Here is a 24963-nt window from a genome sequence, read left to right on the forward strand (position 1 = left end):
AGAGTTGGATAGGTTCATTCGGAAATGACTGAAATTCAGAAAAAACATATGAATTTGGACATATGAAGCAGGTTTTGAACCTTGCAGGAAAGGTGGAGGGATTCGAATTTGAACCACTTACGCATTTATAGTTCACCTACAATCAAAGAGCATTCTGAACCCCACCAACAATGGAATTGAACCAAACGTGGCACACAGGACTCCCATGACTAACAGAAAACACCAGAAGGGTTTGGTGGGCATTGACCTTCAGTTTGGGAGTTGTAGTTCACCTTCATCCAGAGAGCACATTGGACTCAAACAATGATGGATCTGGACCAAACTTGGCACGAATATTCCATACGCCCAAATATGAACACAGATGGAGTTTGTGGGAAATAGACCTTGACATTTGGGAGTTGTCGTTACTGGGATTTATAGTTCACCTACAATTAAAGAGCATACTGATCCCCACCAACGATAAAATTGGGCCAAACCTCCCACACTGAACCCCCATGTGGGCCACAGCAACACATGGCAGGGGTAGGCTAGTGATAAAATAAAATGATTGATTGTATCTGCAAATAGGAATAAACAGATGTATGTGCCTTGAGGGTCCCATCCAACTCAGTAGATGAGGCAAATGGATGTCAGGAGAGTTTGGATGGTGCCTTTCTGCCCAGAAGAAGAGGGTCAGTCTAGATGTCCCTTGATGGGGTCTGTACTATGGTTTCTGTTCTCCACCAAGTTAACACAGTTTGTGCCATACAAACAAAGATTCTGGAGCAGAACAACTACGTTCAAAGTAAAGACCACCCAATGAAACAGGAAATAATACTTTCAAACCAGGAACAGATTTTCTTTATTATTAAAAAATGCTTTTTATAAAAAAAATTCACCAAAACTCCATGGATAAGTCAAAAGCTATGAAATTAGTGAGCTAACAGTGTTCCATGTGTTCTACCACTGTAGCAAGTTTAATCAGGATTGGTCTAAAAATGAGGGAGGAAAAATCCTGACTTTTCCCCAGTGCCAATGCTGTTTTTCTCTACTGGACATGCGTGTCCGCATTAACAAAATGATTTGGAAGTTTCGGAAGTTTTGGAAACTTTCAAGAATTTTTTTTAAAATCAGAAGTGACTTTAGAATTGAACCATCAGCACCTCGTGCATCCGAAACTAGTTTTGAACCATTTTTTTTATCAGCCAAGCCTACTTGCTATAGCTATAAGGCTAGCAGCTAAACAACCAGTCTGAGCATACTTTTTCTTCAACATGCCTTCAGAGAATGTAGCAATCTATTCTGGTGTGAGGGAATTGGCTGTCTGCAAGGACGTTGCCCAGGGGACACTCAGATGTTTTGATGTTTTACAATCCTTGTGGGAGGTTTCTCTCATGTTCCCGCATGAGGAGCTGGAGCTGACAGCAGGAGCTCATCCATGCTCTCCCCAGATTCAAACCTCTGATTTATCAGTCTTGAGTCCTGCCGGCACAAGGGTTTAACCCATTGCACCACTGGGGGCTCCACAGGCACATTGATGTCCCTGATTATTCATTGTTCTCCTGGACTGAAAATGTAACATCAGGTTCATCCTCCTGCTTCAGCAACTTGAGACACCCACCCAGGTGCTTCTAGTGTCTTGAAGACAGAACAGTTCCTGCAGACAGAGAAGAACATGTCAATTGACCCCTTTTGGATTTGCATAGATTTCCATACTTGGCACTTCATAAGTTCCCACTGTAACCTTCATCAGGCTGTGATTGCCTGGCAAGATTTTCAGGAGAAAGAAAAATATTTGGGTGAACATCTGGATGATAAACATCATCACAATGTTACAAATATATTTGATCTGGCTTACCTTGAGTCTCTTTGAAAGTAAGTGCTAATGGAGGTGGTGTCTAAATTCTCAAGTAAATGTTATGGGGAAATTAACATGCTTTCTTTCTCTCTTTCCTTCCAGAATCTAGTGGACAAATTGTCATCACTCAAACACCAGCCTCTCTACATGTGAATCCTGGGGACAGAGTCACCTTTCAGTGCAAGGCATCCTCTTCCATGAGTAATGAGATGAGTTTATATCAATTTATCCCAGGACAAAAACCCAAGCTACTGATCTATTATGGTTCCAGTCGTTTCACAGGCACCCCAGATCGCTTTAGTGGCAGCTACAGTGGCACTGACTTCACTTTCACTATCAGCGGTGTGCGTCCTGAAGATGAAGCGGAGTATTACTGTGGCCAAGACTACAGCTACCCTCTACACAGTGATACATCTCAGTACAAAAACCGTCTGAAAGTCTAATGCTATAAGCATGCCTCTGTATTTCTCCATGATCATTACATGTGATTATTGCATTTTCCCCTCTTCATGTGATGGGAATGTATGGAAGAAGCAGAAATCCATGGAAATTTGGAAAGTGAATTGCTAGGTTGTAGGTACTCTCTACTACTCTTTTCCACCTAACTCCAAGGAAGCCCCTCAAGTGCTAGATGAGTGCCTGACCGCTGTGGCTGTCTGGATGAGGACAAACAAGCTGAAGATTAATCCCGACAAGACAGAGGTCCTCCTGGTCGATCGTAAACCAGACCGGGGTATAAGGTGGCAACCTGTGCTGGACGGGGTTGCACTCCCCCTGAAGCCACAGGTCTGCAGTTTGGGGGTCCTCCTGGATTCTTCACTTATGTTTGAGGCTCAGGCGTCGATGGTGGCCGGGAGGGCCTTTGCACAATTAAGACTCGTACGCCAACTGCGACTGTATCTCGGGAAGGCGGATCTGGCCAAGGTGGTCCACGCCTTAATCACCTCTAGATTGGATTACTGCAATGCACTCTACATGGGGCTGCCCTTGAAAACGGCCTGGAAATTTCAGATGATCCAACAGGCGGCAGCCAGGTTTTTAACTGGGGCTCCTTACAGGGAGCGGTCATCCCTCCTCTTCAAGGAGCTCCACTGGCTGCCATTCATCTACTGGACCCAATTCAAGGTGCAGGTTCTTACCTACAAAGCCCTGAACGGTTTGGGACCCGCTACCTGTGTGATCGCATTTCTGTATACGAACCCACATGATCATCCGGAGAGGTCCTGCTCTCAATCCCACCAGCATCACAGGCGCGATTGGTGGGGACAAGAGAGAGGGCCTTTTTGGTGGTGGCCCCTCGACTCTGGAACTCACTCCCTAAGGACATCAGGCAGGCCCCAACCCTGGCAGTTTTCAGGAGGAGCTTGAAAACGTGGTTGTTCCAGTGTGCCTTCCCGGATTAACGATCCCATAGCACTTTGTCCTCCAAAGCACTTTACATTTCTTTAAGTCTGCTCGTATGCCCTTCCACAAACACCACTATCACCTTTCGTTCATGTCCCAGCATTATTTCCAATTTTAACTCTACATTTGGCCTTCCCACTGTTTTTAATTATGTGTTGTTTTATTGATAATGTTGTGTATTTTATTGTCTATGTTTTTTTTTCTTTTTTAATTGCTTGTATTGTTGTTTTAATTGCTTGTATTGTTGCTTTACGTCCCACCCCGGAGTTTGAGATCAGCTGGGGAGGCACTGCTCTCGACCCCACCACTGTCACAAGTGAGGCTGGTGGGGACGAGAAGCAGGGCTTTCTCAGTGGTGGCCCCTCACCTGTGGAACTCACTCCCGGGGGAAATCAGGACATCATCATCCCTCCTCTCCTTCAGGAGGAGGGTGAAGACGTGGCTCTGGGACCAGGCCTTCGGGCAATCTGGCAATTAAATCAGTTGAATACGACCAGCAGGATTGAAGAAGTGGAATTGAGAATGAGATCTTTGAGTTAGTGAACGCTGACCTTGTGGGGGGATGAATTGGGTTTGTATGGGGCTTTTATTGATTTTATTGATTTTATTGGTATTATGTATGAATTGTTGTTAACTATGAATTTGTAATAATTTTGTATTGATTGTTTGTGGCGCGGGCATCAAATGCCTTGCTTTTGTAAGCCGCCCTGAGTCCCCCCCGGGGTGAGAAGGGCGGGGTATAAGAACCTGTAATAAATAAATAATAAATTATTATTGCTTGTATTGTTGTGTTTGGGCTCGGCCTCATGTAAGCCGCACTGTGTCCCTTGGTACAAATAAAGTATTATTATTATTATTATTATTATTATTATTATTATTATGTACCATCCATTTTTACTAAATAATCTCCATCCAAAGTGTGCCTTAGTCTTCAAATAATCCATGTCTTCTCCTGGCTATTCACTACACTGGAACACACAGAAGCAGGACTAGACTCCCACCCACCCAAGATTGCTCACTGCTCGATTTCTGTGGTATTCTTATTTGCCATATCACTTTAACTCTTGATTTAAGGGGTTTGATTGTGCATGGCAACAGCCTTAGAACAAACTGGGGTAATTATTTCCTTCTAAAATCAGACAGACAAGGCACAGCTATGGTAGGAAAAAGTGGGAGCTGAAGGCCTCCATGTAAACAGGGCAGTGAATCTGAGCTTTCCTTCAGACTTTGCAGAATCTGTCTCACATTTTTAAAATCTGAGAACACTAAATCTCACAAATAAACCTCCCACACAGAACCCCCATGTGGGCCAAAGCAACCCATGGCAGGGGAGGGCTAGTGATATAATAAAATGATTGATTGCATCTGCAAATAGGAATAAACGGATATATGTGTCCGATCCAACTCAGTAGATGAAGCAAATGCATGTCAGGAGAGTTTGGATGGTGCCTTTCTGCCCAGAAGAAGAGGGTCAGTCTAGATGTTCCTTGATGGGGTTTGTACTATGATTTCTGTTCTCCACCAATTTAACACAGTTCGTACCACACAAACAAGGTTTATGGAGTAGAAAAACTACTTTCAAAGTAAAGACCACCCAATGCCTACTGGGCATGCGTGTCCGCATTAACAAAATGATTTGGAAGTTTCTGAAGTTTAGGAAGTTTCAGAAAGTTTCAATTTTTTTAAAAAAAAATCAGAAGTGACTTTAGAATCGAACCATCAGCGCCCCGTACATCCGAAACTAGTTTTGAAGCATTTTTTTTATCTGCCAAGCTCAATTGCTATAGCTATAAGGCTAGCAGCTAAGCAACCAAAGTCTGAGCATACTTTTTCTTCAATATGCCTCCAGATCATTTATCAAGTCTCTTCTGGTGAGAGGGAATTGGCAATCTGCAAGGACATTGCCCAGGGGACACCCCGATGTTTTGATGTTTTACCATCCTTGTGAGAGGCTTCCCTCATGTCTCCATATAGGGAGCTGGAGTTGACAGCAGGAGCTCATCCATGCTCTCCCCAAATTCGAACCCCTGACCTGTCAGTCTTCAGTTCTGCTGGCACAAGGGTTTAATCCATTGCGCCACTGGGGGTTCCACAGGCACATTGATGTCCCTGATTATTCATTGTTCTCCTGGACTGAGAATGTAACATCAGGTTCCTCCTCCTGCTTCAGCAACTTGAGACACCCACCCAGGTGCTTCTATGGCCTTGAAGACAGAACAGTTCCTGCAGGCAGAGAAGAACATGACAATTGACCCCTTTTGGATTTGCATAGATTTCCATACGTGGCACTTCATAAGTTCCCACTGTAACCTTCATCAGGCTGTGATTGCCTGGCAAGATTTTCAGGAGAAAGAAAAATATTTGGGTGAACAGCTGGATGAAAAACATCATCACAATGTTACACATATATTTGATCTGGCTTACCTTGAGTCTCTTTGAAAGTATGTATTAATGGAGGTGGTGTCTAAATTCTCAGGTAAATGTTATGGGGAAATTGACATGCTTCCTTTCTCTCCTTCCTTCCAGAATCTAGTGGACAAATTGTCATCACTCAGACACCAGCCTCTCTACATGTGAATCCTGGGGACAGAGTCACCATTCAGTGCAAGGCATCCTCTTCCATGAGCAATGATATGAATTTATATCAATTTATCCCAGGACAAAAGCCTAAACTCCTTATTCATGATGCTACCAGGCGTTTTACAGGCACCCCAGATCGCTTTAGTGGCAGCTACAGTGGCACTGACTTCACCTTCACTATCAGCGGTGTACGTCCTGAAGATGAAGCAGAGTATTACTGTGGCCAAGGCTATAGCAGACCTCTACACAGTGATACATCTCACTACAAAAACCGTCTGAAAGTCTAATGCTATAAGAATGCCTCTGTATTTCTCCATGATCATTACATGTGATGATTGCATTTTCCCCTCTTCATGTGATGGGAATGTATGGAAGAAGCAGAAATCTATGGAAATTTGGAAAGTGAATTGCATCAGTGTTTACTAAATAATCCCCATCTGAAGTGTGGCTTTATCTTCAAATAACCTATGTCTTCTCCTGGCTCTTCACTACACTGGAACACACAGAAGCAGGACTAGACTCCCACCCACCCAAGATTGCTGACTGCCCGATTTCTGTGGTATTCTTATTTGCCATATCACTCTAACTCTTGATTTAAGGGGTTTGATTGTGCATGGCAACAGCCTTAGAACAAACTGGGGTAATTATTTCCTTCTAAAATCAGACAGACAAGGCACAGCTATGGTAGGAAAAAGTGGGAGCTGTAGGCCTCCATGTAAACAGAGCAGTGAATCTGAGCTTTCCTTCAGACTTTGCAGAATCTGTCTCACATTTTTAAAATCTGAGAATACTAAACCTCACAAATAAACCTCCCACACAGAACCCCCATGTGGGCCACAGCAACCCATGGCAGGGGATGGATAGTGATATAATAAAACGATTGATTGCATCTGCAAATAGGAATAAACGAATGTATGTGCCTTGAGGGTCCCATCCAACTCAGTAGATGAAGCAAATGGATGTGTCAGCAGTGTTTGACTGGTGCCTTTCTGCCCAGAAGAAGAGGGTCAGTCTAGATATTCCTTGATGGGGTCTGTACTATGGTTTCTGTTCCCCACCAATTTAACACAGTTTGTGCCACACAAACAAGGTTTATGGAGTAGAAAAACTACTTTCAAAGTAAAGACCACCCAATGCCTACTGGGCATGCGTGCCCGCATTAACGAAATGATTTGGAAGTTCCGGAAGTTTCAGAAAGTTTCAGAAAGTTTAAATTTTTTTTAAAAAATCAGAAGTGACTTTAGAATCGAACCATCAGCGCCCCGTACATCCGAAACTAGTTTTGAAGCATTTTTTTTATCTGCCAAGCCCAATTGCTATAGCTATAAGGCTAGCAGCTAAGCAACCAAAGTCTGACCATACGTTTTCTTCAATATGCCTCCAGACAATTTATCAAGTCTCTTCTGGTGAGAGGCAATTGGCAATCTGCAAGGACATTGCCCAGGGGACACCCGGATGTTTTGATGTTTTACCATCCTTGTGAGAGGCTTCCCTCATCTCTACATATAGGGAGCTGGAGTTGAGAGCAGGAGCTCATCCATGCTATCCCCAGATTCGAACCCCTGACCTGTCAGTCTTCAGTTCTGCTGGCACAAGGGTTTAATCCATTGCGCCACTGGAGGTTCCACAGGCACATTGATGTCCCTGATTATTCATTGTTCTCCTGGACTGAGAATGTAACATCAGGTTCCTCCTCCTGCTTCAGCAACTTGAGACACCCACCCAGGTGCTTCTAGTGCCTTGAAGACAGAACAGTTCCCTGCAGGCAGGGAAGAACATGTCAATTGACCCTTTTGGATTTGCATAGATTTCCATACTTGGCACTTAATAAGTTCCCACTGTAACCTTCATCAGGCTGTGATTGCCTGGCAAGATTTTCAGGAGAAAGAAAAATAGCTTGGTGAATAGCTGGATGAAAAACATCATCACAATGTTACACATATATTTGATCTGGCTTACCTTGAGTCTCTTTGAAAGTAAGTGCTAATGGAGGTGTTGTCTAAATTCTCAGGTAAATGTTATGGGGAAATTAACATGCTTCCTTTCTCTCCTTCCTTCCAGAATCCAGTGGACAAATTGTCATCACTCAAACACCAGCCTCTCTACATGTAAATCCTGGGGACAGAGTTACCATTCACTGCAAGGCATCCTCTTCCATGAGTGATGATATGCATTTATATCAATTTATCCCAGGACAAAAGCCTAAACTCCTTATTCATGATGCTACCAGCCGTTTCACAGGCACCCCAGATCGCTTTAGTGGCAGCTACAGTGGCACTGACTTCACCTTCACTATCAGCGGTGTGCGTCCTGAAGATGAAGCGGAGTATTACTGTGGCCAAGGCTATAGCACACCTCTACACAGTGATACATCTCAGTACAAAAACCGTCTGAAAGTCTAATGCTATAAGAATGCCTCTGTATTTCTCCATGATCATTACATATGATGATTGCATTTTCCCCTCTTCATGTGATGGGAAAGTATGGAAGAAGCAGAAATCCATGGAATAGCTAGGTTGTGGGTACTCTCTACTACTCTTTTCCACCTAACTCCAATCAAGCCCCTCGAGTGCTAGACGAGTGCCTGACCGCTGTGGCTGTCTGGATGAGGACAAACAAGACAGAGGTCCTCCTGGTCAATCGTAAACCAGACCGGGGTATAGGGTGGCAACCTGTGCTGGAGGGGGTTGCACTCCCCCTGAAGTCACAGGTCTGCAGTTTCAGGGTCCTCCTGCATTCTTCACTTACGTTTGAGGCTCAGGCGTCGGTGGTGGCCGGGAGGAGGTTTGCACAATTAAGACTCGTGCGCCAACTGCGACTGTACCTCGGGAAGGCAGATCTGGCCAAGGTGGTCCACGCCTTAATCACCTCTAGATTGGATTACTGCAATGCATTCTATGTGGGGCTGCCCTTGAAAACGGCCCGGAAATTTCAGATGATCCAACGGGCGGCAGCCAGGTTGTTAACTGGGGCTCCTTACAGGGAGTGGTCATCCCTCCTGTTCAAGGAGCTCCACTGGCTGCCATTCATCTACTGGACCCAATTCAAGGTGCAGGTTCTTACCTACAAAGCCCTGAACGGTTTGGGACCCGCTACCTGTGTGATCGCATTTCTTTATACGAACCTACATGATCCCTTCGATCATCCGGAGAGGTCCTGCTCTCAATCCCACCAGCATCACAGGCGCAATTGATGGGGACAAGAGAGAGGGCCTTTTTGGTGGTGGCCCCTTGACTCTGGAACTCACTCCCTAAGGACATCAGGAAGGCCCCAACCCTGGCAGTTTTCAGGAGGAGCTTGAAAACGTGGTTGTTCCAGTGTGCCTTCCCGGATTAACGATCCCATAGCACTTTGTCCTCCAAAGCACTTTACATTTCTTTAAGTTTGCTCGTATACTCTTCCACAAACACCACTATCACCTTTTGTTCATGTCCCAGCATTATTTCCAATTTTAACTCTACATTTGGCCTTCCCACTGTTTTTAATCATGTGTTGTTTTATTGATAATGTTGTGTATTTTATTGTCTATGTTTTTTTTTCTTTTTTAATTGCTTGTATTGTTGTTATTATTGCTTGTATTGTTGTGTTTGGGCTCGGCCTCATGTAAGCAGCACTATGTCCCTTGGTACAAATAAAGTATTATTATTATTATTATTATTATTATTATTATTATTATGTACCATCCATTTTTACTAAATAATCTCCATCCAAAGTGTGGCTTTATCTTCAAATAACCCATGTCTTCTCCGGGCTATTCACTACACTGGAACACACAGAAGCAGGACTAGACTCCCACCCACCCAAGATTGCTCACTGCCCGATTTCTGTGGTATTCTTATTTGCCATATCACTTTAACTCTTGATTTAAGGGGTTTGATTGTGCATGACAACAGCCTTAGAACAATCTGGGGTAATTATTTCCTTCTAAAATCAGACAGACAAGGCACAGCTATGGTAGGAAAAAGTGGGAGCTGTAGGCCTCCATGTAAACAGAGCAGTGAATCTGAGCTTTCCTTCAGACTTTGCAGAATCTGTCTCACATTTTAAAAATCTGAGAATACAAAACCTCACAAATAAACCTCCCACACAGAACCCCCATGTGGGCCGCAGCAACACATGACAGGGGGCGGCTAGTGATATAATAAAACGATTGATTGCATCTGCAAATAGGAATAAACGGATGGATGTGCCTTGAGGGTCCCCTCCAACTCAGTAGATGAGGCAAATGGATGTCAGGAGAGTTTGGATGGTGCCTTTCTGCCCAGAAGAAGGGGGTTAGTCTAGATGTCCCTTGATGGGGTCTGTACTATGGTTTGTGTTCTCCACCAATTTAACACAGTTTGTGCCACACAAACAAAGTTTCTGGAGCAGAACAACTACGTTCAAAGTAAAGACCACCCAATGAAACAGGAAATAATACTTTCAAACCAGGAACAGATTTTGTTTATTATTAAAAAAAACTTTTTATAAAAAAATTGAAAATTCACCAAAACTCCATGGATAAGTCAAAAGCTATGAAATTTGGAGAGCTAACAGTGATCTATGTGTTTTACCACTGTAGCAAGTTTCATCAGGATTGGTCTAAAAATGAGGGAGGAAAAATTCCGACTTTTCCCCAGTGCCAATGCTGTTTTTCCCTACTGGACATGCGTGTCCGCATTAACAAAATGATTTGGAAGTTTTGGAAACTTTCAAGAATTTTTTTTTTAATCAGAAGTGACTTTAGAATTGAACATCAGCGCCTCGTGCATCCGAAACTAGTTTTGAACCATTTTTTTTATCAGCCAAGCCTACTTGCTATAGCTATAAGGCTAGCAGCTAAACAACCAAAGTCTGAGCATACTTTTTCTTCAACATGCCTCCAGATCATTTAGCAATCTATTCTAGTGTGAGGGAATTGGCCGTCTGAAAGGATGTTGCCCAGGGGACACTCAGATGTTTTGATGTTTTACCATCCTTGTGGGAGGCTTCTCTCATGTTCCCGCATGAGGAGCTGGAGCTGACAGCAGGAGCTCATCCATGCTCTCCCCAGATTCGAACCTCTGACTTATCAGTCTTCAGTCCTGCCGACACAAGGGTTCAATCCATTGCACCACTGGGGGTTCCACAGGCACATTGATGTCCCTGATTATTCATTGTTCTCCTGGACTGAGAATGTAATATCAAGTTCCTCCTCCTGCTTCAGCAACTTGAGACACCCACCCAGGTGCTTCTAGTGCCTTGAAGACAGAACAGTTCCTGCAGGCAGAGAAGAACATGTCAATTGACCCCTTTTGGATTTGCATAGATTTCCATACTTGGCACTTCATAAGTTCCCACTGTAACCTTCATCAGGCTGTGATTGCCTGGCAAGATTTTCAGGAGAAAGAAAAATATCTGGGTGAACAGCTGGATGAAAAACATCATCACAATGTTACAAATATATTTGATCTGGCTTACCTTGAGTCTCTTTGAAAGTAAGTGCTAATGGAGGTGGTGTCTAAATTCTCAAGTAAATGTTATGGGGAAATTAACATGCTTCCTTTCTCTCCTTCCTTCCAGAATCTAGTGGACAAATTGTCATCACTCAAACACCAGCCTCTCTACATGTAAATCCTGGGGACAGAGTTACCATTCACTGCAAGGCATCCTCTTCCATGAGTGATGATATGCATTTATATCAATTTATCCCAGGACAAAAGCCTAAACTCCTTATTCATGATGGTAATGTCCGTTTTACAGGCACCCCAGATCGCTTTAGTGGCAGCTACAGTGGCACTGACTTCACCTTCACGATCAGCGGTGTGCGTCCTGAAGATGAAGCAGAGTATCACTGTGGCCAAGACTACAGCTTCCCTCTACACAGTGATACATCTCAGTACAAAAACCGTCTGAAAGTCTAATGCTATAAGAATGCCTCTGTATTTCTCCATGATCATTACATGTGATGATTGCATTTTCCTCTCTTCATGTGATGGGAAAGTATGGAAGAAGCTGAAATCCATGGAAATTTGGAAAGTGAATTGCTAGGTTGTAGGTACTCTCTACTACTCTTTTCCACCTAACTCCAAGGAAGCCCCTCGAGTGCTAGACGAGTGCCTGACCGCTGTGGCTGTCTGGATGAGGACGAACAAGCTGGAGATTAATCCTGACAAGACAGATGTCCTCCTGGTCAATCGTAAACCAGACCGGGGTATAGGGTGGCAACCTGTGCTGGAGGGGGTTGGACTCCCCCTGAAGTCACAGGTCTGCAGTTTGGGGGTCCTCCTGAATTCTTTACTTACTTTTGAGGCTCAGGCATCGGTGGTGGCCGGGAGGGCCTTTGCACAATTAAGACTCGTGCACCAACTGCTACCATACCTCAGGAAGGCGGATCTGGCCAAGGTGGTCCACACCTTAATCACCTCTAGATTGGATTACTGCAATGCACTCTACATGGGGCTGCCCTTGAAAACGGCCCGGAAATTTCAGATGATCCAACGGGCGGCAGCCAGGTTGTTAACTGAGGCTCCTTACAGGGAGCGGTCATCCCTCCTCTTCAAGGAGCTCCACTGGCTGCCATTCATCTACTGGACCCAATTCAAGGTGCAGGTTCTTACCTAAAAAGCCCTGAACGGTTTGGGACCCGCTACCTGTGTGATCGCATTTCTGTATATGAACCCACATGATCCCTTCGATCATCCAGAGAGGTCCTGCTCTCAATCCCACCAGCATCGCAGGCGCGATTGGTGGGGACAAGAGAGAGGGCCTTTTTGGTGGTGGCCCCTCGACTCTGGAACTCACTCCCTAAGGACATCAGGAAGGCCCCAACCCTGGCAGTTTTCAGGAGGAGCTTGAAAACGTGGTTGTTCCAGTGTGCATTCCCGGATTAACGATCCCATAGCACTTTGTCCTCCAAAGCACTTTACATTTCTTTAAGTCTGCTCGTATGCCCTTCCACAAACACCACTATCACCTTTCGTTCATGTCCCAGCATTATTTCCAATTTTAACTCTACATTTGGCCTTCCCACTGTTTTTAATTATGTGTTGTTTTATTGATAATGTTGTGTATTTTATTGTCTATGTTTTTTTTCTTTTTTAATTGCTTGTATTGTTGTTATTATTGCTTGTATTGTTGTGTTTGGGCTCGGCCTCATGTAAGCCGCACTGTGTCCCTTGGTACAAATAAAGTATTATTATTATTATTATTATTATTATTATTATTATTATGTACCATCCATTTTTACTAAATAATCTCCATCCAAAGTGTGCCTTAGTCTTCAAATAATCCATGTCTGCTCCTGGCTCTTCACTACACTGGAACACACAGAAGCAGAACTAGACTCCCACCCACCCAAGATTGCTCACTGCCCAATTTCTGTGGTATTCTTATTTGCCATATCACTTTAACTCTTGATTTAAGGGGTTTGATTGTGCATGACAGCAGCCTTAGAACAAACTGGGGCAGTGATTTCCTTCTAAAATCAGACAGACAAGGCACAGCTATGGTAGGAAAAAGTGGGAGCTGGAGGCCTCCATGTAAACAGAGCAGTGAATCTGAGCTTTCCTTCAGACTTTGCAGAATCTGTCTCACATTTTTAAAATCTGAGAATACTAAACCTCACAAATAAACCTCCCACACAGAACCCCCATGTGGGCCACAGCAACCCATGGCAGGGGACGGCTAGTGATATAATAAAATGATTGATTGCATCTGCAAATAGGAATAAACGAATGTATGTGCCTTGAGGGTCCCCTCCAACTCAGTAGTTGAAGCAAATGGATGTCAGGAGAGTTTGGATGGTGCCTTTCTGCCCAGAAGAGGGTCAGTCTAGATGTCCCTTGATGGGGTCTGTACTATGTTTGTGTTCTCCACCAATTTAACACAGTTTGTGCGACACAAACAAAGTTTCTGGAGCAGAACAACTACGTTCAAAGTAAAGACCACCCAATGAAACAGGAAATAACACTTTCAAACCAGGAACAGATTTTCTTTATTATTAAAAAAATGCTTTTTATAAAAAAAAAATGAAAATTCACCAAAACTCCGTGGATAAGTCAAAAGCTATGAAATTTGGTGAGCTAACAGTGATCTATGTGTTCTACCACTGTAGCAAGTTTCATCAGGATTGGTCTAAAAAAGGAGGGAGGAAAAATCCCCTGAAGTTTCCCCAGTGCCAGTGCTGTTTTTCCCTACTGGACATGCGTGTCCGCATTAACAAAATGATTCGGAAGGTTTGGAAGTTTTTGAAACTTTCAAAAAAAATTTTTTTTAATCAGAAGTGACTTTAGAATTGAACATCAGCGCCTCGTGCATCCGAAACTAGTTTTCAACCATTTTTTTTATCAGCCAAGCCTACTTGCTATAGCTATAAGGCTAGCAGCTAAACAACCAAAGTCTGAGCATACTTTTTCTTCAACATGCCTCCAGATCATTTAGCAATCTATTCTAGTGTGAGGGAATTGGCCGTCTGAAAGGACGTTGCCCAGGGGACACTCAGATGTTTTGATGTTTTACCATCCTTGTAAAACATCTCTCATGTTCCCGCATGAGGAGCTGGAGCTGACAGCAGGAGCTCATCCATGCTCTCCCCAGATTCGAACCTCTGACTTATCAGTCTTCAGTCCTGCCGACACAAGGGTTTAATCCATTGCACCACTGGGGGCTCCACAGGCACATTGATGTCCCTGATTATTCATTGTTCTCCTGGACTGAGAATGTAATATCAGGTTCCTCCTCCTGCTTCAGCAACTTGAGACACGCACCCAGGTGTTTCTAGTGCCTTGAAGACAGAACAGTTCCTGCAGGCAGGGAAGAACATGTCAATTGACCCTTTTGGATTTGCATAGATTTCCATACTTGGCACTTCATAAGTTCCCACTGTAACCTTCATCAGGCTGTGATTGCCTGGCAAGATTTTCAGGAGATAGAAAAATAGCTTGGTGAATAGCTGGATGAAAAACATCATCACAATGTTACACATATATTTGATCTGGCTTACCTTGAGTTTCTTTGAAAGTAAGTGCTAATGGAGGTGCTGTCTAAATTCTCAGGTAAATGTTATGGGGAAATTAACATGCTTCCTTTCTCTCCTTCCTTCCAGAATCTAGTGGACAAATTGTCATCACTCAGACACCAGCCTCTCTACATGTAAATCCTGGGGACACAGTCACCTTTCAGTGCAAAGCATCCTCTTCCATGAGCGATGATATGCATTTATATCAATTTATCCCAGGACAAAAGCCTAAACTCCTTATTCGTGATGGTAATGTCCGTTTTACAGGCACCCCAGATCGCTTTAGTGGCAGTTACAGTGGCACTGACTTCACCTTCAGTATCAGCGGTGTGCGTCCTGAAGATGAAGCGGAGTATTACTGTGGCCAAGACTATAGCAGACCTCTACACAGTGATACATCTCAGTACAAAAACCGTCTGAAAGTCTAACGCTAGAAGAATGCCTCTGTATTTCTCCATGATCATTACATGTGATGTGCACTATATTTTCCCCTCTTCGTGTGATGGGAAAGTATGCAAAAAACAGAAATCTATGGAAATTTGGAAAGTGAATTGCTAGGTTGCAGACAGCATCCATGTTTACTCAATAATCTCCATCCGAAGTGTGGCTTTATCTTCAAATAACCCATGTCTTCTCCTGGCTATTCACTACACTGGAATACACAGAAGCAGGACTAGACTCCCACCCACCCAAGATTTCTCACTGCCCGATTTCTGTGGTATTCTTATTTGCCATTTCACTTTAACTCTTGATTTAAGGGGTTTGATTTAAGGAGCCCCCAGTGGCACAGTGGGTTAAATCCCTGTACCGGCAGGACTGAAGACTGACAGGTTCATCTCTTGACTAAAATCGCAATCCAGTTTCGTCGTCCAATCCGGGGTTTGAATCCGGGGAGAGGTGGATGAGCTCCCTCTATCAGCTCCAGCTCCTCATGTGGGGACATGAGAGAAGCCTACCAGAAGGATGATAAAAACATCAAAATCATCCGGGCATCCCCTGGGTAACGTCTTTGTAGACGGCCAATTCTCTCACACCAGAAGCGACTTGCAGTTTCTCAAGTCCTGACACGACAAAAAAGAAAAATAAAAAAAGGTGGGGGGTTTGATTGTGCATGACAACAGCCTTAGAACAAACTGGGGTAATTATTTCCTTCTAAAATCAGACAAGCAAGGCACAGCTATGGTAGGAAAAAGTGGGAGCTGTAGGCCTCCATGTAAACAGAGCAGTGAATCTGAGCTTTCCTTCAGACTTTTCAGAATCTGTCTCACAGTTTTAAAATCTGAGCATACTAAACAACACAAATAATTCAGTGTTTTAAGCTCAAAGGCAATATGCTTCTCCAATCACAACTCCAGCAGCAACACTCACAAGTGGAGTGCAATAAAAAAGATAAAGGTAAAGATTTTCCCCTCACAGTAAGTCCAGTCGTGTCCGACTCTGGGGGTTGGTGCTCATCTCCATTTCTAAGCTGAAGAGCAGTTGTTGTCCATAGACATCTCCAAGGTCATGTGGCCAGCATGATTGCATGGAGTACCTTTACCTTCCCGCTGGAATGGTACCTATTGATCTACTCACATTTGCATGTTTTCAAACTGCTAAGTTGGCAGAAGCTGGGACTGACAGCGGAAGCTAACGCCACTCCCCGGATTCGTACCTGCAACCTTTTGCTCAGCAGCTCAGCGGTTTAACCCACTGCACCACCCACTGTAATAGCTATAGAAAATAAGCAAGCAAAGGCTATGAAACAGCCTATGAATCACCAGGAGTGCGGAGGGTTGTGAAGGCCTACAGGGTTTTCCCCTCAAAGGTACCATGTTTCTCCAACCCAGTCTTAGAGAAAAGCATCTATTTCAAAAGATGGAGTGCTACAGCTGTAGTAGAAGCAGCTGAGCAGCCAAGAACAATAACACAGAAAAAGTCACCAATTGGAAACAAGTACTATTTCCAAACATTGTTCAGAATGTTTGGTATATTTATTTAATAGTACTTACTTAGGCGATCCCTCGTTGTCCGAGTAGGATTGTCTTCCAAGATCGGTGTAGTGGTGGTGGGTCCGTAGGTGACTGTGGAGCCCGATTCTTGATCTGCATGTTCTTCCACAGTGAAGGCATTAGTTTCCAGATGGAAGGCGGTCCTGGTCGGAGTTGGCTTGACGTACCTTCCTCTTGGCACATTTCTTTCTTTTGCCCTCCATTCGTGCCTCTTCAAATTCTGCAGCACTGCTAGGCACAGCTGATCTCCAGCTGGAGTGCTCAAGGGCCAGAGCTTCCCTCTTCTCTGTGTCAATGCCAGAGTTTTTAATGTTGGCTTTGACCTCATCTTTAAATCTCTTTTCCTGCCCACCAACATTCCATTTTCCATTCTTGAGTTCGGAGTAGAGAAACTGCTTTGGGAGACGGTGGTCGGGCATCTGAACAACATGGCTGGTCCAGCAGAATTGATGGAGGAGGACCATCACTTCAATGCTGGTGGTCTTTGCTTCTTCCAGCATGCTGACATTTGTCCGCTCGTCTTCCCAAGAGATTTGCAGGATTTTTCAGAGGCAGCACTGATGGAATCATTCTAGGAGTTGCATGTGGCGTCTGTAGATAGTCCACGTCTTGCAGGTGTATAGCAGGGTTGGGAGGTATACAGTGCTTGTTTCAGACTTTGCATTTAGCCATGTAGTAAGGAGAGCTCTCATCCAACACTGCCTAGGAGTCTAGAACCCATTCAAGGGTGTGTAATATGAAGATGATAGTCATATTAGTCTCTGAGTCTTCAGCAAATATAACATCTCACATTACATGTTAACTCGCTACCAACTCCCTGGAAAACCAGAGGGACTCCATTATGTAAGAGAAGGGTTAAAGGACTTTTAACTAATGTATTTTCTCATCCTCTCATGTAAAAAAAGTCTAAATAAGGGAGGAAAGCAAGTTTCTGATGAAGGGAACTTTGGAGTCTTCTGGTGGTCTTACTTATGTAGTCTTCCTTTTCTTATATCTGTGGAGATTCATTGGCTGTGAAACAGCCTCTGGAATATGTGAGGAATCTCAAGTAAATGGAAAATATCTCTTTAGGTTCTTGTGGGTTTTTTCGGTCTATAGGGCCATGTTCTAGAGGCATTTCTCCTGACGTTTCGCCTGCATCTATGGCAAGCATCCTCAGAGGTAGTGAGGTCTGTTGGAAATAGGACAATGGATTTATATATCTGTGGAATGGCTGGGGTGGGGCAAAGAGCTCTTCTCTGCTAGAGCTAGGTGTGCATGTTTCAACTGACCACCTTCATTAGCATTTGAAGGCCTGCCTGAGCCTGGGAAAATCTTTTGTTGAGAGGTGTTAAGATGTGCCTGGTTGTTTCCTCTCTGCTGTTTCCTCACCTAGCTCTCGCAGAGAAGAGCTTTTTGCCCCACCCCAGCCATTCCACAGATATATAAACCCATTGTCCTATTTCCAACAGACCTCACTACCTCTGAGGATGCTTGCCATAGATGCAGGCGAAACGTCAGGAGAAATGCCTCTAGAACATGGCCCTATAGCCCGAAAAAAAACCCCCACAAGAACCTAGTGATTCCAGCCATGAAAGCCTTCGACAATAAATATCTCTTTGCTTTGCCCCTCAGTCCAAATTTAACCTGTTCCTAACTTGGGGGCTGTTGCATGGAGTGAAGAAGATACTTCTGTGTGGGTCAAAACATCACCCCCTCCACCACAAAAAGATGCTAGTGTTTAAAGTAATGAGACTGGATCTGTATTCAGAGTGGAAATGTGATCTCTGGGTTGTTGTAGGTTTTTTTTCGCGCTATATGGCCATGGTCTAGAGGCATTCTCTCCTGACATTTCGCCTGCATCTATGGCAAGCATCCTCAGAGGTAGTGAGGTCAGGAGAGAATGGCTCTAGACCATGGACATATAGCCCGAAAAAACCTACAACAACCCAGTGATTCCTGCCATGAAAGCCTTTGACAATGTAACCTCTGTTTGTCACACTCTAGTAATTCCTCCAAATGAGTCTTATGAAACCATCACACTGATGAGGTTGTGTGGGGTGATTTTCCAGCCTTTTTGGTGAATTGGCACAGCAGTGGGATAATCCTGGAGCCCCACCTCGCCCGCATCAACTCTTCCTCATCACACGCAGGGAAGCATTGCCACACAACTTCCTCTCGTGCTGGTTCCATTGTACTTAACGGAACACAGGAAGTTTCCCATGTTCTGGGTGCAGCATTGTAGGATGCTTACACCCCAGTTCGTCAATGGAGCACCACCAAAAGTCAGCATGTGTCATGTGAGGGGTGGTGTGGGGCTCTGTGGATCAACTGTAGTGAAAGCATGCTACAATGCTTGCAGCCCCCATATGATGAAATCCATAGATGATCCTCTAATGAAAACAATGGACAATACCAATCTATATAAATAAAAATGTAATGTTCGTTTGTGGGATTAACAAAACTCAAACACCACTGGATGAATTGCAGCCAAGTTTGTCCACAAGACACCTACTAACCCAAGGAGTGACCATCACTCAAAAATTAGATTTTGTCATTTGGGAGTTGTAATTGCTGGGATTTATATTTAACCTACAATCAGAAAGTATTCTGAACTTCACCAATGATGGAATTGAACTAAATATGGCACATCCGACTCCCATGACCAACAGAAAACACTAGTGGGCATTGACCTTGAGTTTTGGAGTTGTAGTTCACCTACTTCCAGAGAGCACTGTGGACTCAAACAATGATGGTTCTGGACCAAATTTGGCACGAATACTCCATATGCCCAAATATGAACACAGATTAAGTTTGGGGGAACTAGACCTTGACATTTGGGAGTTTTCATTACTGGGATTTATAGTTCACCTACAATCAAAGAGCATTCTGAACCCCACCAATGACAGAATTGGGGCAAACTTCCCACACAGAACCCTCATGACCAATAGAAAATACTTAAGGCTACCCAGTCCAACTCCCTTCACCAGGGTAAGAAAATGTAATCAAAGCCCTCTTGACAAAGAGGCATCCAGCCATAGATATAGATAGATATATATGATTCACAGAGCGGGGGGGGGGGGGGGGGATAATATCATAGATTTGAAAGGTATCCCTAAAGAAGGACAATAATATGCTGCATGTTCCAGAGTAGACGAGCCAGACAATCTCCACATCAATACTGGCAAAGAAACAGCAAAAAATACGGTTTACCCACAAGCAAAAAGAAATCATAGATTAGTAACCAGCACTTTCTCATTACTTTATTTTCAGGATCACCAGACTGAGCCACAGCAATGCATGACAGGGGATGGCTAGTCAAATATAAAATATATCAAGCGTACCATTTTAAGCAGTTTGGTAAAAAAAAAATCCATTTATTAGGAGTATACAAGAAAGTTAAGCATCGATTGCTCCTTGAATGCAATGATAAGACAATTTCTTTATCCGCGATAAGATTATTAAATGAAAATTCCATTTGGTATCTTTAAAATGAGAGCTTCTTTCTTGTTCTTCAGATAATGTCAGGAAGTATCTATCTGCCTAAAACCTTGCTTGCAATTTATATTTATTTAACATGGGTCATAACATAATTACCTGTCCATTATAATGCAACTGCAGAATGTTCCTGCACAGCATAATCAACAAGAATATGTAACACAGCATTTCTCAACCTGGGGGTCGGGACCCCTGGAGGGGTCACAAGCGGGTGTCAGAGGGGTCACCAAAGATACAGTATTTTCTGTTGGTCATGGGGGTTCTGCGTTGGAAGTTTGGCCCAATTCTAACCTTGGTGGGGTTCAGAATGCTCTTTGATTTTAGGTGAACTATAAATCCCAGTTACTACAACTCCCAATGTCAAGCTCTATTTCCCCCAAACTCCAGCAGAGTTCACATTTGGGCATATTGATTGTTATCCCAAATTTGGTCCAGATCCATTATTGTTTGAGTCCACAGTGCTCTCGGGATGTAGGAGAACTACAACTTCAAAGCTCAAGGTTAATGCCCACCAAACCCTTCTGGAGTTTTCTGTTGGTCATGGGAGTCCTTTGTGCTAAGCTTGGCCCAATTTCATCATTGGTGGAGTTCAGAATGCTCTTTGATTGTAACTGAACTATAAATCACAGCAACTACAACTCCCAAATTAACAAAATCAATCCCCCACCCAACATCACCAGTGTTCAAATGTGGTCGTATTGGGTATTTGTGCCAGATTTGGTCCAGTGAATGAAAATAAATCCTGCATATCAGATATTTACATTATGCTTCATAACACTAGCAGAATTACAGTTGTGTAGTTGTCATGAAAATAATTTGCTGGATGGGGGTCACCACAACATGAGGAACTGTATTAAGGGGTCGCGGCATTAGGGAGGTTGAGAACCACTGATGTAACAGATCAGCTCTGTGAGGATAAATTGTTCTCCTTGACTGAGAATGTTTATCAGCTTCCTCCTCATGCTTCAGCAATTTGAGATGCTCACAGATGTCTTTCTAGAGGTTGGAGGATAGAATACAGTTCATACACTTATAGAATATAATCTCATCTGCCTCCCTTTTGGGTTTGCATAGATTTCCATTCTTGGCACTTCATAAGTCCCCACTGCGAGTCTCATCAGATGGTGACTGCCTGGCAAGATTTTCTGGAGAAAGAGGAATAGTTGGATGAAGAGCATTATCATAATGTTCCAAATATATTTGATCTGGCTCACCTTGAATCTGTTTAAAGGTAAGTTTTAATGGAGGTGCTGTCCTCACTTCTCAGGCAAATGACTGGGGAAACTAACATGATTGTTTTCTATCCTTCTTTCCAGAATCCAGTGGGCAGATTGTGATCACTCAGACACCAGCCTCACTACACGTAAATCCTGGGGACAGAGTCACCATTCAATGCAAAGCATCCTCTTCCATGAGTGATGACATGGCTTTATACCAATTTATCCCAGGAAAAAACCCCAAGCTGCTTCTATATGATAGTTCCAGCCGTTTCACAGGGACCCCAGATCGCTTTAGTGGCAGCTACAGTGGCACTGACTTCACCTTCACTATCAGCGGTGTACGTCCTGAAGATGAAGCGGAGTATTACTGTGGCCAACTCTACAGCTTCCCTATACACAGTGATACATCTCAGTACAAAAACCTAGTCAATAATCTAGAATGCCATCAAAATTCATTTCCTAAAAATCTAAGCACCCTGGGATGGAAATGACAAAAAGAAGTTTCCTAGAGACATTTTTTTCACACTTCTTAGGCTCTTTCCTTAATAGCAGTTTCTGCCCAGGGCTCAAAATCCTCACAGCTGTCAGTTGACTCCACATCCTTGATGGATATATGTGCCTTATCAGTTTCCATGTACTGTTTGCACTGTTTGCAATTACTGGATTGTGGGCCAGCACATCATATGTGGCACCCTGACATTCTGCATAGGCATCTGGAGGGAAGGGTTTCAGTACATCTCCAGTTTGACTATCAGATACATTTCGTAAATGCCCCCATATATGATTTACAGAGAGTTGGCATTGAGTTCAACTTCATGGTATTTGACTCCCGCTAAAAAACAGACTGACCCCCGTGTTATGTCAACTCCACTGGCTGCCTGTCCATTTCCAAGCACAATTCAAAGTGCTGGTCTTGGCCTATAAGGCTCTATATGACTCCGGGCCAGCTTACTTGTCCGAACATATCTCCCTCTACATTCTGCCTTGTAGTCGAAGATCTGCCGTGGAGGCCCTGCTCTCGGTCCCACCAGCTTCGCATACGCGGCTGGTGGGGATGAGGGACAGGGCCTTCTCGGTGGTGACCCCCACCTGTGGAATTTGCTCCCAGCGAAATTAGATCGGCGTCTTCCCTCCTTTCTTTCAGAAGAAAACTGAAGACATGGTTGTGGAACCAGGCTTTTGGCTAATGGATATAACGTCACCTGAACAATGAATTGGACCAGACAGTTGTTAGAATGGAAATGCCTTTATGATTGGATAACTAATGTTGTTTTAATGTATTGTATTGTATGATTTTATTTTGTAATTGTTGCCATTGTTAGCCGCTCTGAGTCCCCCTGCAGGGTTGAGAAGAGCGGGGTAGAAATGCTGTAAATAAAATAAAATAAAATAAAATAAAATAAAAACTGATCCCAAAAATGTATAATGGATGAACTGCCTCACACGGTCCCATTATGCTTTTTCTTCCAAATCCCAAAACTACATGAAACCCTTCATTGGGAGGATGGGCTCATGTTGCATAAGAATTTGTAATGAAGGGGACACAACAGACAGGCAGGGCAGGCCGTATACCAAGACCTTGTATATTCCACCTCTGTCTACATAGAACATATATGTATGTATGTACATATGAGCCGATGAGGCGATATAGGGGGAGTGAGGAATCAAACCTCACAAACTCAGTGACTTGTAGTTCATGCCCGAAACACACTTTCTCTACTCTGTGGTGCCTTTATTAATATGTGTTTGTTACAGGAGAAATCTTTATATGTCTGTGTTTCTTCAATGTGTAATCCAAACCTGGAGTCAATATGTAGCTTCCAACTTCTACTCACAGACCGATTTCCAGCCGTGTAACTTTGGTCCTGTACCTTGACACGAGACTTTCATATATATGTTGAAACAAAGAAATGTTTATTTATGAATTCTTTTGCACATAAGCTTATCTGTTACAAAGTACTTCACTTCAGTTCCACTAAGATATCATTGCAACTGTCTTTCACTCCTTTGAACACATGAAATTGTTATTACATAACTTTCCAAACAGTAAACTTGTTTCTATTCTGTTAAGCCACTTTCTTTTCCTTCAAAATATATTTCTCCTCAGCCGCCTGGCTGGCTAACTTATGACTTTTAGTCACACTCTTCCGTCACTAGTTTAACTGAAATCTCATTCCCCAAAGGAAACTCTGTCTCTCAGTTCCACTTAACTGATAATTTAGACTTACATTAGTCTTTTCTTTACTTCAGTATAATGATGGAAGCTACAAACTTAAATACTGAACCTCTTCCCTCTAGCTCCTAGCTAGTAGGCTTGGGCGGTTTTGTTCGTTAATTTCGTAATTCGTTATTAATTCGTATTTAAATTAGCTTACGATCCGATATTGAGCCATGCAGGAATAGTGTGAGGAGTTAATTAGATTCGAAACAATTTTTTCAATTTATTTCGTAATTATTTTGTTATTATTTCAAAATTGTTTCGTAATTATTTTCGCATGTCTGGTGCAAGTTTTATAGTTGTTGTTTGTTTTATCACACCAACAGTCAACAACAGAGGGAGAGGGAAGCTTCAGAAGTTCCCCCTGTCCCATTTGGAGGTTTTTTTAGCATATTGCGCAATCGCGTCCGCCATTAACGAATCAATTCGAAATTTATGAAATTTCATAAATTTTGAAATTTTTTAAAGAAAAAAATTGGAATTCTTTAAAAAAACGAAACCCATTGGACCCCTAAAAACGAAACGAGTTTAGAAACAATTTTTTCCGTTGTTACCCAAGCCTACTAGCTAGAGACTCTACTTTTTAAAAATGTTTCACTCTATTTTTATCTAGCTCCACCCCTTTTCCTTGCTAGCCACTTTAAGATGGATACATTTCTACTGCAAAGGCTACGCATCCATGATAACACAACAACCAATCAGATGCAACCAACTCTTGACTGCCCTTGCTATACTATCAATACTAATAAACAGAGACAACAAAACTCCATTATAATTAGCTTTTCCGTTACAGCATTACACATTTCCTTATACTTTTGCTTTCACTATAATCAGGAATCAGTCTCAGCCAGTTTTTGCTGCCTCACAAAAGTTCCAAATGCAGCAGGAACCAAAAACCCATTTAACCTCAACCGTTTGTCATATCTATGGAACCCATCAGGCCACCTAAACTTCTATTGTCTCTAAATCCCAGGACCCATTAGGGTGCCCAGGAGTCCCATTATCCCAGACTTGGGAAATGCGTCCCCAGGGTTAATCCTCTCAAGCACCCTCCCAGTTGTGCCGAAATTCCATTCCAGGGCCCACCCAAGGAAGCAGCAACACCAGGCAACAAACAGCTTCAAATTCAACCAATGACAGTGTATTAAAATTCTTGTCAAATCACTCAGCCAATCAGCAGCCAAGTTCATGGACCTTTAAACTTCCAGCCAATCCATGGGCAGGCATGGATAAGTGCCTGCGTCCAATAAAACCATTGA

At 43.3% G+C, this 24963-nt stretch overlaps 1 protein-coding gene across 1 annotated transcript in view; it reads left to right on the forward strand.

The window, feature by feature from the left end:
• Positions 1-24963, forward strand: part of CD8B (CD8 subunit beta) — a 48055-nt gene that overhangs the window by 14190 nt on the left and 8902 nt on the right. The window contains exon 2 of the mRNA XM_067469446.1: positions 21583-21870. Coding sequence (XP_067325547.1) covers positions 21583-21870 — 288 coding nt within the window. The remainder of the gene's footprint in view (positions 1-21582; positions 21871-24963) is intronic.

Source organism: Anolis sagrei, chromosome 6 (assembly GCF_037176765.1).
Source record: "Anolis sagrei isolate rAnoSag1 chromosome 6, rAnoSag1.mat, whole genome shotgun sequence".
Lineage (NCBI taxonomy): Eukaryota > Metazoa > Chordata > Lepidosauria > Squamata > Dactyloidae > Anolis > Anolis sagrei.